Source organism: Portunus trituberculatus, chromosome 6 (assembly GCF_017591435.1).
Source record: "Portunus trituberculatus isolate SZX2019 chromosome 6, ASM1759143v1, whole genome shotgun sequence".
NCBI classification, from domain to species: Eukaryota; Metazoa; Arthropoda; class Malacostraca; order Decapoda; family Portunidae; genus Portunus; species Portunus trituberculatus.
Window position 1 is genome coordinate 3,228,889 of NC_059260.1, and position 17,679 is coordinate 3,246,567.

Here is a 17,679-nt window from a genome sequence, read left to right on the forward strand (position 1 = left end):
ACGGACTCTGTTTTGTGGTGCGGGAGGTGGAATGGAGTGTGTGGAGTGGTTGTGGAGGTGGAGTGAGGTGTGGTCCGCGAGGTGTTGGGATGGGAAAGGCGACACTCCAGTACTGACATGCGCACGCCTTTCTCGACGTCCCTAGCCCCCCTCTCCCTCTACTTCTTTCCCTCCGTATCTCTCTCTCTCTCTCTCTCTCTCTCTCTCTCTCTCTCTCCTTATCTTACGTATTCATTCCTTGTTTTATTCATTATCTGCTTTTCTTTCTCTCTCTCTTACTTTTCTCTCGTTTCTTTGTTTCTGTATCTATTAAATCTCTCTCTCTCTCTCTCTCTCTCTCTCTCTCTCTCCAATCAATATCAGAGAGTTTGAAAGTTAGCAGTTGCCTTTTTGTTTGCTGTTATTTTTTCGTTGATATGTACTGATTGTGTCATTTGTTTTTATAGAAGTGTGTGGTTTGGAGTATTTACATATCCGGTTCATCTTTTTGGTGTGTGTGTGTGTGTGTGTGAACTTGTAAGAGCAACAAGAGAGAAATGTAGTAGTAGTAGTAGTAGTAGTAGTAGTTTGTGTAATATCTACTACGCGTTAAAGCATGGCAGTATTTAATTTAGTCCCCCTCTTCACTTCTGCGATATGTAACAATCAACAATATTTTAAGACAGCGCCATATTCAGAATCGCTTCTCTCTCACCACGACCATTTTCAAAGACTACAGAGACGATTAGCCGATTTCTAAAGAGTATTTGTCTCGTTAGTAATGCAGAAAAAAATATTAACATGTCACTAGAATTACAGAAACATCCTTGAAAACCCGCGTCACTTCAACTAGAGCCCTTTGAAAAATAGTGAAGATGCAGCGCGGAAGTGTTTCATGATAGAGGCCTGAGTAACATATGGAGTCAAATTTTCACGTCTACATTTCATAACTGTACAAACTTTCACTTTTTTTTTTTTTCAAGTCAAATTTCACGTCTACATTCCATAATTGTACAAACTTTCACCCTTTTTGTTTTTTTAAGTCAAAATTTTCACGTCTATACATTTCATAACTGTAAAAACCAGCTTTTTTGTTTTTTCACTAATATATCGCATCGATTTTTTCACCGAAGTCTTATCTTGCAGAGTGAAGTACGGGGAGGAGGAAGAGGAGGATGTGGAGTGAGAGGTCGCAAGAGGAGGAGGATGAGAAGTGAATAATCGCAAGGGGAAGGAAGAGGATATGAGGAGAAGTGGCGTCGCAAGAGTGGAGTCATGTAAAAAGTCACAAGAGGAGTGAAGAATTGCAAGAGGAGGAGGAGGAAGATAAGAAATGAAGAATTGCAACAGGAGGAGGAAGATGAGAATATAAAGAGTTGCAAGAGGAAGAGGAAGAAGATGAAAAAAAATCAAGAGTTGCAAGAGGAAGAAGAGGAAGAAGATGAAAAAAATTAAGAGTTGCAAGAGGAGGAAGAAGATAAGAAATGAAGAGTCGCAAGAGGAAGAGGAGGAAGAGGAGAAATTAAGAGTTGCAAGAGGAAGAGGAAGAAGATGAGAAGTGAAGAATCGCAAGAGGAGGAAGAGGATGAGAAGTGAATAATCGCAAGAGGAGGAAGAAGAAGAGAAGTGTAAAGCTCACAAGAGGAGGAAGAGGAGGAGTTGATGGACATGTGAAGTTCGAGTAAGTAACTTTTTTCTCTTTTTTTTTTTTTTTGTCATCATTCATTTTATTTCCTTTAAGATATTCAAATTATAAAGGTAATTATTATTTTCTTTAGTTTATTGAAATTATGAAGGTAACAATATACTAGTAGAAGTGATAGGACAATGATGATACTTGACATTTTCATCATTAAATTTTTCTATTAGTCCAACATTATTTCTTAAAACTCTTAACCCGATATAGTTTTGAATAAAAGATATTTGGTATTTGATATTTACAAGTGAGTTTATCTGTTTATTTATCTATTTATTCTAGTTATGCTATTTATTTGTTTTCATAGCCTACTGGTTCAAGAATTACTTCAATTTTTTAACAGTGAGAGTTTGATAAAAAATTGATTTCCTATATGACATTTACAATTAAGTTTATCTGTTTATTTCTTTTAGTCATGCTATTTACTCATTTGTTTATGGTATTTAGTTCATTTATGCTTTGAAAACTCAATTAGTATTTACAAGTGAGTTTAATTTTAATACCCTCGTTGAGTCAGGAGTCGAGAGAGAGAGAGAGAGAGAGAGAGAGGACAAAATGGCGAGGAGACACAAAAACCAGGTAAAAGTTCTCATATTTTTTCTATATTCTCAGTTTTAGGAGTAGTTAGGGACATTTTAAAGTACTACAGTTACTTTAAGATGATTAAAGTATACGTGAGTGGCGTGTGAGTGGAGGTATGTAGCGGGAATGTGTTGATATAAGCGAGTTAAGTTGAGTGCGTTGTCAAGTACGGGAATGTGTTGTCAACGGTATGTTTCGAAGCTTCACTGAAATCATTTTTTTCTTCTTTTTACGTGTATTTTCTTCTTTTTCTACGTTTTCCTTTCCATTTTTTTTTTATTTCTTTGTGGTTTGTTTTTACATTTATATCGTAACCTAATTAACCCAACAAGCTAACAGTAATTCTCTCTCTCTCTCTCTCTCTCTCTCTCTCTCTCTCTCTCTCTTTTTTCATTATAGAATATCACATTAGCTTCTAGAAAGATTCCCATATTGTCTGTTACTACTACTACTACTACTACTACTACTACTACTACTACTACTACTACTACTACTACTACTACTACTACCACCACCACTACTACTACTACTGTATGGGGCAGTTTTTTCTTGTGTCAGTGGTTGGGAGTGAGAGGTGAGGCTGGGAGAGGGTACAGGGAGAGGGAGTGAGAGTGAAGAAACGTGTTATTATCAGAGAGAGAGAGAGAGAGAGAGAGAGAGAGAGAGTTGATTGATTGATTGTCGTAGCAGTGTATACAAGAGAGAAGGTCGAGTCATGCCAGCCACCCCCTAAACAAGAGAGGTGTTTTTGTTGGAAGGAGCAAGGTTTCTTCTATGTTTTTAATTAATTTTGGTGTTTTGAGTGTTTGATCAAGGTTGATTTGGTACCATTGAGTGCAAGGTGAGGCTGGGAAAGGCGGCGTCACAGGGCACAGGGGGTTGAGATCCGTACCGTCTTTCTTGACAGTTGTGGTCATGGTGGTGAGGATATGGTTGATGATGATGATGATGATGATGGTGATGTGAGGCTCTTCCTGTGTGCGTGCGTGCGGGTTTCAGTAGCGCGTATATACGTAGTGTTGGCGAAAGCGAGACTGCAAGACAAGCCGAAGGTTTTATCACATGACTAAACTATCCTTTAATCAACGTACTGTATGCAACGATGAAAATATGTTATTTTATTTCAATAACTTCTAATGAATAACAATAATAAGTGATCACAATACAAGGAAACTCGATCGGAAATACAATGATATGGAAGTGGTAGGCGATACATGCATGTATGCATACATACGTCTACCATTCAGTGTTGGAATGACTTAGATAATATTTCTCTGATTTCTTTCAACTCTCTCTCTCTCTCTCTCTCTCTCTCTCTCTCTCTCTCTCTCTCTCTCTCTCTCTCCTCCAGAGTCCGCCGCCTCCACTTTTTACAAGTATTTCCCCTATTACCTTCTCTCTGGATATGCACAGCTTTTCTTCCTGACTATATAACTTTTGATATACAAGTGGATACTAAAAAAAAAAAAAAAAAAAAAAAAAAAAAAAAAAGGCGAATACATATGGACCGTTCGCCTTCCGCAAAGTGCTACTGAAAACTCCTATTGATAGGTACTACTATGATGACTTATTATTTAGCTTGACATGTTTACGCCTTATTACATTTCATTTTGTTTTAGTGTAGCATAATAAGATGAGCGAGTACATTGTGGGTTGTCCAGCCTCGGCCAGCGCGCGCAACCGCCAGCCACAGGCCAAGGAGGGAGAAGGAGAAGGGAGGCGGGGGCGAGGCTCAGACGCCAGCCGCCAGGCGCCAGGCGGCAAGTTCAGTTTAAGACAATGACTTGGAGGGTGATAGTGGTGCGTTAGGTGCCTTATTTAACATGGATTTGCGCTGATCAGGACGATGACATGGGCCACGGATGCCTATATGTGTGTGTATATGGTGCAAGCTTAGTGCCTGGCTAGGAGAGCCAGGAGCTGCTGCTAATGACGGCCAACAACAGTAATATTGGTAAGTGACTCACCTTCAAACCCAACACTTGTCCAGCTAGGGGAGTTAGCACAGTGTCTTGTTGCAATAGGCGGTTTCTGTGATAGTGTTGCTGCTTATGATAATTCCGTGTCGCCCACAACAAGGACGGTCAAGTGACGCTGGTGAGAGGTGGAGACCGCCGCCACCACCACCATTGTGCCTCATTTAAGCCTTCATCACACCAAAACCTGCCAATGACAGTTGTATCTGAACATCTGATAGCCAAGCATAGTCATGTGGCTCCATTTAGTGACACTAGTGGTGGGAAAACAATATTAAGTGTGCCAAATATTAGCTAAACACAGCCAGCAGACGGCAGCGGAACCAGCCCCGCCCACTTGATGACGTCACAACCCTGGCCGGCCGAGCGGGCGGGCTGGCGAAGGTTGGTGATTTTACGTTCGTAACGGAACTGATTTTAAAATCGACTTGTAGAAAAAACGAAGCCATTGCCGAATTATTGTTATTTTATGACTTATTACATACTTTAACTAATATCCACAATATCAAAACATCATCTGCTTAACTAATATTTAAAATATGTCTAAAATTATGTATGGTAAAAATATAAAAATATTCTCACTTTTAAAACTACTTAAACATCCAGCCATTTCGTCTCCTTGCGTATATAGAAAAATATTAGACAATATAAACTCTCTTCTCAGGCATCCAACAGTTAGCTAGAACCAGAAGTGAGCGAATGAAAAATATTTATGTAAAATAAAAGCATCAAAATCTAAACTCATTGAAAACTCTTACAAAGTCCAGCCATTTTCACTTGGCAAATATTTCAACACATTCTACAGAGTCTGAGCTTTCTTTTAAGGCATTCTACAACGAGTTAGACAGTGAAACAGAAACATAAACAAATGAAATATAAAATATAAAATTTATGTTTAACGGGATTAAATACCCTTTCAAAGTCTACATATTTCACTCAATAGATTGATTTCACATTTAAAAGAGCATAAACAATTCTTTGATACCATAAAGGCCCAGTTATCGCTTGAAATAAAAATTCTCAATATGGGAGAGGGAAAATTTTGACCGTTAAAACGACTCAAATCTGACCCATAAAACACCACAAAACTCCTTATATTTACCGAACAAAAGCGTTAAAAACACTTGAAAGGCAATTAAATGTTCATAGAAACCCTAAAAACATAATACAGGCACCGAATAATGGAGTTGGGAAGAGATAAGGAAAAGTATTGGAACCAACAGACGAGAGGGGTGCCGGGGAGGGGGAAGGGGGGTAGTAAAGCGGGGGCGAGGCTAACCGCCATCTTGTCTCAGTTATTGTTTTATTGCCACAAAACGACACATTCGCGAATACAGGTGAACGCAGTGAAGTTTTCTTATTCCTGTAAGATCAAAATGGGTCAACTTTTCGCCGGTGATAATGAAGTAATTAACGGTGTACGTGAGAAGTATTATGAGTGACGTCATTAAAGCGACACCCTCCTGCCCCGCCCCTCCCCCCAACCCCCAGGTGTCTCCTCGACAATATTTATCGTTCCCAGATGTAACGAGCATACTGTTGAGCTGATGTGTGCATAAATAAGCAACAAGTGTATGTGTGTGTGTGTGTGTGTGTGTGGCGTGAAGTGGAGGCAGGGGGGATGGGCTCCTGTTATTGTTTGTTTCTATTGTTGATGCTATTGTGTTATTTGCAGTGTAGATGGGAGGAGGAGGAGCAAGAAAGTATTTGAAACAGAGGATCGGGTGGCGACGGTGGTGACTCCGCCGCTGGTGACATGTAGCCTGCATGTCACTCAGTGGCATCCTGCACATCTTCCAGCTGCTCGGTAATATGAAAAGTACTCGTTTAACTCTCTCTCTCTCTCTCTCTCTCTCTCTCTCTCTCTCTCTCTCTCTCTCTCTCTCTCTCTCTCTCTCTCTCTCTCTCTCTCTCTCTCTAATAATATACGCATACAAAACACCTAGGGAATCACCTCCTAACATACAATATTATTACAAAAATGAAATAACACATAATCACGGAAATAACAACGATGTAGCAAATCTGGAGACATTTAAATTTTGCGCCAATATCTGGAGAGTGGAGATCAGCTGTGTTCTCCTCATGCACCTCCTCCGCCATCTCGTTCATCTTCACTCATCTCCCGGGAAAATACAGCAGCAGCATCCAGCGAGGTGAGGAGAGGTGTGACAGGGTGCCAGGGTGCAGTGCCGGGCTCCAGTGCCAGGGGGTTAGGGAGGGGGAGGGTCTCGGCACAAAATGCAGAGGGAAGGCCAGACTCGAGGCGTTTTGGTTGCGAGATGTTGTTTGGGTTCCCGCTAGCCACAACTTGTCCTGGCGTGTTGCGGGGCCCAGGGTGCGACCAATGAGCTCTGCGGATGAATGCTTGCTGGTTGATGCTCTTTCTATCTTTCCCTCTTGTTTCATGGTGATTTCCTGGTGGTTCTCCTCGTGTGTGGGGCTTGCATCACATAGCTTGGGGTCCTCACACGGCTCGTCCCGGCGTGTTGTGGTGGGCTTGGGTACCAGTGGGCTGATGGCTTTCCTCTCCGTTTGATTTATATTGATAGCTTCTTATGTCTCCTTCGTGCTTTTCTTCGTCTCAGTCTTCCATCCTATAGGAGTTGAGATGAATCCTTAGCGGCGTCTTATGGAATGTCTTGCCATCCCTTCCCAAGACGATGAAGTTATGGGACGTGGTGGGGTTTGGTAGGACAGCGAAGTTGTAGGATGAGGGAGGCTAAAATGGAGATCTCCTCTAAGATAATTAACAAACAGGGAATCCCCATGTCCCATATACCCATCTGCTTAATGTTAACCTTTTGAAGTCACTAACTAATTGGAGCGTTCTGCCCCCATTTATCTTCTCCAATCTAACCTAACCCAATCCAATCATGGGTTTGGAAAAAGTCAAGAATGGCACCTCCTTTCTAATTGAAACAACCATGCAAGGTGATAGAGTACTTACTAAACAATGTCTGTGATGTTTTTAATGTGGGAACAGCTTTTGCAAGGCCATAGTAATTAAATTAATATTCCGGTGCCTGCAGAATCTAAGTCCATAATGATCAGTCATATGCGAAGGTATACAAGTTAGTGCGTGTGTTCATGTGTTGGTGAGTGTCTAGTGATGCTGTTAGGTTAGGTTAGGATAAGCGGATGGTTAGTTAGGTTAAGATAGTTTAGGGTGGTCCAGAAGGAGTGCAGCCCCCCTGGCTAACAGGTTATTATGTTAGGTTAGGATAATTTCAGCAAAAATTATCCATGAATTTTTACATTTTCCAAATTTTTCCTTAAAAAAATGGCTGTTTTTGTCATTAGATTTTTTAGATCGCCATATGTCGCCCCTTTTGGCTCCCCCAAACCCCAATTCTCCACAGTCCCCCAAGCTTGCTGGGGCAGGTGGGGGGTGGGATGGAGGAAAAGGGGAGGTCCTATTCTGTACTTTTATCTTATTATTATTATTATTATTATTATTATTATTATTATTATTATTATTATTATTATTATTATTATTATTATTATTGTTGTTATTATTATTATTATTATTATTATCATCATTATCATTATTATTATTGTATTCTCTTTCATGTGCAGGCCAGAGAAACAAGAAGATAATAAGAAAACTCAGAATTCATGGATGAAGGAAATGGAGAAAGTAAAATCAAAGCAGCAATGATAGACAAGATGAATAGTGAAATCTAACAATAAATAGCAAAACAAGAAAGGTAGGACTGAAAGACAAAATCAAAACAAAAAAAACTACCATTCCTGAAAAGAAAACAAATTAAAACAGAGAAAATGCAAGAAGCAAAGCCAGCAAAAACAAACAAGAGACCAACACAAACACAATAAAGAAAATACTAAACCAACAAAATCCCAAACAAACCAAGAAAACCAGCAAGAAGCAAACAGGAACCTGGAAAAAATGTCAAACTCAATAAGTACGTTTATAATGCGAGGCTCTGACGTGGAAGGGGAGGAACATGGAACTGAAACCACAACAAACACTCAATCCTACCAAACCTTCCTGCCCCCGCCCACCCCAGCAGCAGCCCCAACCTTCATCACAGGGGCCACAGACTCCTTTCTGGCCCTCCCCGAGCAGATGGAAGGGGAGGGGGAGGGGCTGTTGGGGTCAGGGGAAGGGGATGGTGTTTCTCAGGGTTCACTCTTGTATCTGGATTCTGCCTCAGCCCTTCATGTTTTGGTCCACCATCTCCCACAGCCGTCGCACCAACCCACACCCCCTCAGGTAGGGAGAGAGAGAGAGACAGACAGACAGACAGACAGACAGACAGACACAGAGAGTTTATCTTTATCTTTAGGTTTTTGGAGAGAGAGAGAGAGAGAGAGAGAGAGAGAGAGAGAGAGAGAGACTGTATCCTGCTTTAGTGTTTTTTGTATTGTTTTAAGAGTTTGTATTCCCCTCAGCTGGTGGAGGAGGAGGGGTCTGAGGAGCAGTTTGTGGTGGTGGGAGCATTGAAGAACGAGGATGAACTTGCAACTTCTGCCTCCCCTACCACCTGCCATGTGTCTGTGGGTGAGTAGCAGTAGTAGTAGTAGTAGTAGTGGTGGTGGTGGTGGTAGTGGTGGATGCAGTATGTGTGTATGATGTTTCTATACACATACTACCTTGTTTTTATATTCTTTTGCTACCTCATGAATGCAAGTTGTATATCAGTCTTGCAATGAATCACTAAAATATTACTCTTTCTTACCTGCAAGTATATTTAGCCTTGTTCTTTATTACTTCTCTCCTTTCTGACTAATCCTTCCTCCATCCTTTCTCCCACCTCTCCACACCACTGGCGGCTCTCTTTTCCCTTCTATTTCCTACCTTCTGACCTTCCTACATCTCATCTCTCCTCTTCTTCCTTCTGGCTTTCCCTTCACCCCCTCCTCCATCATATTTCCTCCTTCCTCATGACACTCACCTCTTCCTTATTGCCTTTTCTCCTGCCTCCACGTCACCTCAGTATTAGGAATCACTGAATTCTTTATCGTAACCCACAGAAAGCATACTTGAGGAGGAACTGGCTGGCGGAAGGGGTGAAATATACTTACCGCAGCCACAGGAACCCACACCCGCACCACAGCACCTCCCACAGGCCCCCGTTCTGGCACTAGTGGATGGCAGCGGCAGCGGCGACACTGGCGACACCACTGGCATAACACTTGACACTGTGCCACATATAACCTTAGAGGAGATCATTCAGAAATTTGCCTCGTCACCTGGCTCTCCTATTGATGATCTTGATGACTCTACCACCACCACCATCACTGCCATCACCCCCCCTCCTGACCCAGCCCCTCTCCCGCCTCCCCCTCCCACGGTGTCCCCAAGGGTAAAGGTGAAATTGCTGCCAGAGAAGAGGAAAGGGGAGTGTGAGGTGGAGGAGTTGGCGGAGGGTGACGATGGGTGTTTGTATGATGTTGTCGTGACGTATCGGTGTCGTGTATGTGGGGATGTGTATGATGATAAGGCGGCGTTACTGTATCATCACCAACAGAGTCACAAGCAGGTTTGTGTTTGTGTGTACGTTTGTTCTGGTTATGTAGTTTTTTTTTTATAGAGTTGAGTTAAGTTTGATATGTGTGTGTGTGTGTGTGTGTGTGTGTGTGTGTGTGTGTGTGTGTGTGTGTGTGTGTGTGTGTGATATTCCTTCAGTGAAAATGCATAATAATCTGATAAAAAATGACCTAAATGAAAGACACACTTACTTATTATACTGCAAGACACTCAAACACACCACAAACAAAATAACAAACCAGTACAGAACACTGCAACACACTCAAACACTCCTCTATTTCTCTCGCATCATTGCAATACAAAAAAAAAAGCACTAAAGACATTACTAACACACCCAATTACACTGTAACTCAACAAACCAACAAGCAACACAGCAACACAAACACTGCTCTATTTCTCCCTTACTTCACTGCAATACAAAAAAACACTTAATCACTGAAAGCATCCAGTCACATTGCAACTCAACAAAACCAACAAGGAACACTACAACATATTCAAGCACTCATCTCTTTCTCTCACTTCACTGCAATAAAGCAAAACACTAGAAACACGACTAACACAAGCAACTGAATGAAAAACTAACACAGAACAATGCAACACACTCAAACACCTGTCTTTCTCTTTCACTTCACCGCAATGAAGCAAAAACACACTCAAAACATTACTAACACAAGCAATTTATCGGCATCCTAACACAAAGCACCCTCCCACACACTCACACCTTTCTATCTCCTTCTCACCTCACAATACTTTACTTAAAAAAATAAATAAATAATACTAATAATAATGCTCAAAACACACTACAAACCTACAAATACATGCAACTTATCCAAAACACACACCACTCTCTCTCTCTCTCTCTCTCTCTCTCTCTCTCTCTCTCTCTCTCTCTCTCTCTCTCTCTCTCTCTCTCTCATCCTGGTCCTCCATCACCAGAAGACCCAGGGAGGCATTATCAAGATCAGGGTCACGTCATCAGACACCCGCCCCACCACCATCACCACCACCCCTGCAGGAGGAACAGAGCACCCCAATAAGAGGATGAAGGAAGGGACGGGGGAGGGAACGGGCATGACGCGCAGGCACTACCAACCCCAGGGTAGTCAGGTGACATATCCCGCTCAGCCTGGCCTGCTCATTGGACACAGAAAAGCACGTATTCCTGACCAGGTGAGTGATTTGTTTTGGTTCAGGTTAGGTTGCGAGTTCTTTTTCCTTTTCTTCCTTATTTTCCTGTTTACCTTTTTCTTTTTTCTTTTTTTTTTATGTGTGTTGTTGATTTATTTGGGTGTTTTGTATTTATTTATCTTTCCCTTTTTTCTATTTTCCTATTTTCCTTTTTCTTTTTGTTGATTGATTTATTATTTTTTTTGTGTGTGTTTTGTGAGAAGTTATGAGTTTTTTTCTTCTTGTATTTTCTTCCTTCTCAGTTTGTATGAATTTTTTTGGGGTGTTTTCGATTTTCAACATTTTTTTTATTAATTTATCTGTTTATCATGTTCTAAAATCACTGAAAAAAACTTACATTTCTCCTCCATTCACTGACATTCACCTGTGCAGTCTAATTAACCCTTCATTACATTCACCTCCCATTTCCTTCACCTGTACTGCCTTTATTTACCCACAGGGAGAGGCGGACACTGGTGGTGGTGGTGGTGGTGGTGGTGGTGAGGGGGTGGTGGAAGGCAAGAGGAAAGTGAAGGCCCCACGCACACTGCAGGATCAGTTTTGGCTCCAGAAGCAGAGACCGAAACCTGTGTGTCTGGTGGAGGTGGACAAGACGTATAGGTACTGTATTAGTTAGGTTAAGTTAAGTTAGGTTAGGTTACTGTAGGGTCAAGTAGCTTAGGTGATGTTAGGTTTGGTAAAAGTTAAGTTTGGTTTAGTTTTCATGTGTTTCTTTCTATTACTGGTGTATTTCCCTTGGTAATCCCTTTGGTACTATGATGCATTTCCACATTCATTCTACGTACTGTTTGGTGATTTTATATTGCTTCAGGGATGTGTGGGGGATTAGAATAATGAAGACTGGCCATAAATCTTCTGACCTCCATAGACCCTTCCTTCAGTAAAATGGTCTAATCATACACAAATCTAAAGGTAAAAATGTGTCCCAGTATTGAGAGGGTTAAACTGCCCATTACTTTAAAAACAGCCTGAAAACCACACTAACTTCCATCAGAGCCTGTTGAGTTACGAGAACCATGGAAACAATGTAATAACTATCACTAGTGTGTGTTGAAGCATTACTAGTCATGAAAATACCTTTGAAAACTACACTAATTTCACAGGAACCATGAAAAAACCCCAAATAACTTCACTAAAATCATGAAATCACTAATAACTATCACTAAAACATGTCAAACCACTAAATTCATAAAAAAAACTTTCTTAATAACCTCAGTAACTTCCACTAGAGCCCTTTAAATCATCTCGGGTCACCCTTGTAACTTAGTCTTTCATAAATCACTCTTGAATTATCTCAAGTCACCCTTTTAACCACTTTTAACTGCTTTAATACAGGGACACATTTTTACCGTGAGTTTTTTGGTGGGAATTAGACGATTTTATTGACATTAGGAAGGGTTCGTTGGGGTCAGAAGATTAATGGCCAATGTCTTCACTATTTTAATCCCCACGTAAGTTTCTGAAGCTGTATAAAATAACAAAATAATATGCAGAAGAAATTATCTCAGCTCATCCTTGTAACTTGCTCTTAAATGATCTCGCGCACCCTTGAAACTCCCTCTTAAATTATCTCAACTCACCCTTGCTCTTAGATTATCTCAGCTCATCTTTGTAACTCGCTCTTTCTCATCAGGTGTCCCATTTCAACCTGCAAGTACAAGTTTTCCAGCAAGGCAAAGCTCCAGACCCACCAGGGATGTCACGGAGGAGGGCCAGGGAAGGGGGAGGAGAGAGGCTTCACCTGCCCTCACTGTGCCCTCAGGTTTGACAAGGTGAGACTATGATGCAGACAGAAATTAACCTGTACTGTTTTGTTTTCCTAGTTTTTAATGGTTTAGTAAGTAGGTAGATTGTTATATAAGGGATGTACTTTGTATCATTATCATTATTACCACTTTATATTCTTATTTCTCCATGTATTGTCGAACTGTAGACTAAAGCACAAAAATGTATTGAATGTGCCAAACTCCCTCCTGGAAAATAAAATGATGCGTGGGATAAACTGCAAGATATTTTGAGAGGGCTGAGAGAGAAGGGGAGGAAGGAGGAGGAGGAGGAAGAGGACGGATGGAGTATACTGATGATTGTGGTGATTAGGATGATGGTGCTGGTTATGACGGGAGATTGGGGTAAATGATGTAGAGAGAGAGAGAGAGAGAGAGAGAGAGAGAGAGAGAGAGAGAGAGAGAGAGAGAATTATTAAACTCATATGAATAAATAGATTATGTTCTCAAAAAAAGTATTGCAAGTTGGAGAGAATAATGTTTGATGTATTGAATGTGACCTCTATTGTGACCTCCTGCAGTGGTCTGTGTGTCAGCTTCACCTGTGGAAGGAGCACGGGGTGGACATTGACCTCCTAACCTGCGGCATCTGTCACACGTACAAGACCTGCACTCAGCAACGCCTCCTTGTGCACCAGAAGATTCACTCTGATGCCCGGGACCATGTATGCAAGGTGTGTGTGTGTGTGTGTCTCCTATGGGTGTGTCCCCTTGTGTGCGCTGTGTCTATGTGTCTTTAGGTGTGGTATGTGTGCTGTGTCCTCTGGGTAAGCTGTGTGTGTGTGTGTGTGTGTGTGTGTGCGTGCGTGCGTGCGTGCGTGCGTGCTGTGTCCTATGGATGCATTGAGTGGTGTGTGTCCCCTGGATGTGGTGTCATCTGGGTGTGTGTGTGTGTGTGTGTGTGCATACTGTGTGATCCCTGAATGAGGTGTGTGTGTATTTACCTAGTTGGCTCATAGTGGCCTGTCTCCATATTTAATTTTATCCAACATTTCCTAAAATTTATGCACACTTAAATTTATGTGTGTGAGGTGGTGTGTGCTGTGTCTCTCTTGGGCATGGTGTGTGCTGTGTGTGTCCTCTGAATATATGTGAGCTGGTGACTAATGTGTGTTGGCTCCTTGTATTCTAGTTTTACCTTCACTTCTACATTCCTTGCCTCTGTTGCTTTTTTTTTCATATTTGTTTTTTCCTTCACTTTATGTATTCTTCCTTGTCTGTTACTTCCTTTAGTCTTTCCTATGAGACTTTTTTCCTTTGTATCCTTTAGACATCATGCTTTTATTAGCTCTTTTGGTTCTGTTCTGCTAATGTAACATTCTTATTTTCTTTCTCTCCCTCTTCCTAACATACTTGTAGCTCTGTTCTGGTAATATAACATCTCTTCTCTCTCTCTCTCTTTTCTCTCACCTTCCCTCACTCGTGGCTCTGTTCTGCTAATATAACGTCCCTTTTTCTCTTTCTCTCCCTCTCCCTCAGGCTCTTTTGGCTATTCTGCTAGTATAACATCTCTCTCTCACTTCTCTCTCCTTCCTCAGACTTTGGTGGCTCTCTCTCTCTCTCTCTCTCCTCAGATTTTAGTGGCTGTTCTGCTAATATAACATCCCATCTCTCCCTCCTTCTCCTTCAGACGTGTGGCAAGGGATTCAAGCAGTTGGCGCAGCTCCTCAACCACCAAGTGCAACACATCACCAGCCCTAAAGACTTCCCTGCCTGGGCTGAGAAGAGTTACTGTGAGGAGTGTCAGCACTGGTTCAGGGACCGCAAGTCTCTCAGGATGCACATTTCCTTGGTATGTGTAAGAGAGAGAGGGAGAGAGGAAGAGAGAGAGAACTTGATTGATTTATATGTTTTGGTACTGAGAAAGAGACAAAGAGAAATAGAAATTGGGATACGACAGCATTGGGTGATGGTAAATTCTAGGTCCTCCAAATGAATGAGACAAACAAACAGACAGACATAGAGACATAAAAACAAATCCCATACAACCAATGAAACACCATCTTGACAGAACAATTCCCAAATATTCACACAAATAGTCTAGAGAAAAAGAAAGAAAAACAAAACTCTAAAATGCATAACAAGAAATAAACAGGAGACAAAACAGACAAAACCAATACTGATAGATAGATAGATATTAAGATTGATAGTTTATCGACCACAGTAAACCGCACTACAGCACAACAGCACACTACTGGTAACAAAGGGAGGAAGTGAAGCTAACGTCTTTGTTATTTCAGGTTCATTTGAAGAGAAAACCACACTCCTGCCCTCACTGTCCCTATCGATGCTCTAGGAGTTTTGATCTTAAGGTCCATATGAGGTGAGTTCTGTGTGTATGTTAGAGAGAGAGAGAGACTGGTAAAGAAAGTGTCTGTGTGTAGGTGATAGAGAAAGAAAGCATAAATGTGTGTGAGAGAGAGGAGGTAAGTACATGTGTGTTTGAGTGAGACAAGAAAAAATGTATGCTTTTATGAGACAGAAAGGAAATGTGTTTGTGAGATGGTAAGAAACTGTGTGTGTGTTTGTTAGTTCCTTGCAGCTTTCCCTTATTTTCTTAGTGTCTTCTCATAACTATTAATTTCGCTTCACCTTCACTCTCTTTTTCCACCACCACCATCCTATACCTTCCTTCTCCTTTCACCACCAACATCACTATCCTATACCTGCATTCTCTTCTTCATCTACCACCACCACATATGTACCTTCCTTCTTCCACCACCACCAACACCATCCTTCCTTCTCCTTCCATCACCCTCACCTCCCACCCCCCAGGCAGCATACAGGGGAGAGGCCGCACCGGTGTCCGCTGTGTGGCTGGCAGACGCGTGACCACAACAGCATGCGGCGCCACAAACTTGGTCACCAGGAGCGCAAACCGTTCCGCTGCCCCTTGCCATTGTGCCAGTTTGAGACGCGCCACCCTGCCTACTTCAAGCGACACATGGCTCGCCGACATCTTGACAATGAGGCGCTGTATGCTTGTTTGGTACGTGCTTTGTTGTGTTGCGTTTGTCTTTTGTTTTTGTGTGTGTTTATGTATATTTTTTCATAGTTTGTGTTTTTATGTGTTTTGCTTGAGTTTTGTGTTTGTCTCCCAAGTTCTGTCCCCCAAAAACTCTGAAGCTTTTATGACTATTATATATCTCTACAATTCTTCATTTCTCAGTGATATCCCTTGAAAATTGTCAGCCTACATAGTCATGCCTATCTCTAAATTTTAACACCACTTTGTCTCCCCAGTTCTGTCCTCTAACAACACCCAGCCTTCAGGACTACATAAAGCACTCCATGAAGCACGAGAAGGACTTGGCAGAGGAGGCCATGAAGCGAGCCATGCAGGCTGACACAGACACACCAGGGGATGCCACCACAGCACCCAGGGAAGAACCTACACCTGTCACCACCGCCATTGCCTTAACCACTGAAGATGCCACCAAGAAGACCTCACCTATTGATTTCAATCATAAGGTTGGGTTCATTGCGATTAAGTTTGATGACGCTGCTGCCTCGGAAGGGAAGGGAGAGACAGTGGATGAGGTGGTGGTGGAAGAGGTGGAAGGGGAAAGTGTCTCTGGTGTCTCTCTGCCGCAAGTGGTGGTGTCTGGGAGCAACGGACACTACCTACTTGATATACCAGGTATAGGGGAGGATGGGGAGGCACGGGTCATTAGCAGCGCTCCTCCCCAGCATCATATAATCACCACCACCACTGCCACCAGTCACTATACAACGCCTCAGCTGCCTCACAATACGTCACTGCAGGACTGTAGCACCACCACGTGACGTCACTATTATCATAAAGACACCATAATGTCATCACCGCTACATTATCATCACTGTAATGTTTTGAAGAGCATAACATCATCATTTGCTACATTTTTGTCACCATAATGAAGTGTTGTGAAGAGCATGTCACCATAACATCATCACACTATCATGAAGTATTGTAAGGAGCTTGTCACCATTAAATTACCATTCTGTCAGTCACTGCATTATCATCATCACCATATTGTAAGTGTTGAGCATATCATCACTATTCATACATATCACCATACATCACATCTCATATTAATGTAGAAGTATTTTAAGAAACTGTTTCATCCTGTCTCTTCAAGATGAAATCCTAATTTAAAAAAAAAATTGTAAATAAAATGCAAAAAAGTCCTCCTGTTTCCTATAACACAAACAGTAAACCGTTATTATGAATGTGAACCATTGCAAACATTTTATCTTGTCTGCTTTCTGTTAGCTAGTCATAAGATTTCAATTTATAGAACATAATGAAAAACCTAAAAGGGAGTAAAAGTTGGGAGACTGCAGAGAGATAAGTGGGAATGTGGGAAGATCAGGAGACATTGTTGAGAAAGACATAGGAGTGAAATGGTATAGGTAAATCACAAAGAGAACAGCCAAATGCTGAGAAGTGTGGGAATAAGTAAGAGAGCAGAGTTTTGGAAAGCCAATGGTGTGTGGAGAATGCCATGTCAGGATCTGAGGTGTCATAAGGTGGTCTAGAAGTGAGAAAATAAAAGGTAATTACATGAGACAGAGGGAGAGCCTGGAGATGTGTGGAGAACATGACAAAAATAGACATGAGAGAAAAGATTACTTACTATTCTAAAGACTGGGAGAGACAAACAAGCTGTCCAAGAAGGGGAAAAAATGGAAACTTGAGGGAAGTAATGATGGTAATAAAGAGAACAGTGTATCGTAAACAAGTCATCACTCCACCAGCTTTCTCTAATACTATAGGAGTGAAAACAAACATATTTCAACAGTTTGTCCAAAATACAGTATATTTATTAACATGGGAACAGGACACAGTACAGCTTCCCTCTCTCTCTCTCTTTCTCTCTCATTCACACGGAAGTCATCATAAGCGTTTGTTTAGTCTTGCCCAGACTAATGCTCACTAGGCTGCCTCTGATAAGTAGCAATTAAAATTAATTCAGTTAT

At 41.6% G+C, this 17,679-nt stretch overlaps 2 protein-coding genes across 5 annotated transcripts in view; one reads left to right on the forward strand and one right to left on the reverse strand.

Annotated features, from left to right (window-relative positions):
• LOC123516599 (endosome/lysosome-associated apoptosis and autophagy regulator family member 2-like) overlaps positions 1 to 147 on the reverse strand; it is a 21,217-nt gene extending 21,070 nt beyond the window's left edge. Inside the window, exon 1 of the mRNA XM_045276133.1 lies at positions 1 to 147. This exon is cut by the window's left edge and continues 412 nt beyond it. The gene's annotated coding sequence lies outside the window, so the exon portion shown is untranslated.
• A 5,757-nt stretch (positions 148 to 5,904) lies between these two features.
• On the forward strand, positions 5,905 to 16,886 carry LOC123516661 (zinc finger protein 865-like). Of its 4 annotated transcripts, none has more exons than XM_045276277.1 (13): positions 5,912 to 6,040; positions 6,294 to 6,399; positions 7,813 to 8,470; positions 8,650 to 8,758; positions 9,232 to 9,740; positions 10,685 to 10,918; positions 11,376 to 11,536; positions 12,570 to 12,708; positions 13,242 to 13,394; positions 14,351 to 14,512; positions 14,961 to 15,043; positions 15,496 to 15,709; positions 15,964 to 16,886. In XM_045276277.1, the coding sequence occupies exons 3-13, from the start codon at positions 8,144 to 8,146 to the stop codon at positions 16,504 to 16,506; spliced, it is 2,634 nt and encodes an 877-aa protein (XP_045132212.1). In that variant the 5' UTR covers positions 5,912 to 6,040; positions 6,294 to 6,399; positions 7,813 to 8,143; the 3' UTR covers positions 16,507 to 16,886. The 4 variants fall into 4 exon arrangements, with proteins under 4 accessions (XP_045132205.1, XP_045132212.1, XP_045132200.1 ...); XM_045276265.1 differs by having other exon boundaries at positions 6,294 to 6,389; XM_045276283.1 differs by having other exon boundaries at positions 6,294 to 6,389; positions 10,688 to 10,918.
• The last annotated feature ends 793 nt before the right edge of the window (positions 16,887 to 17,679 follow it).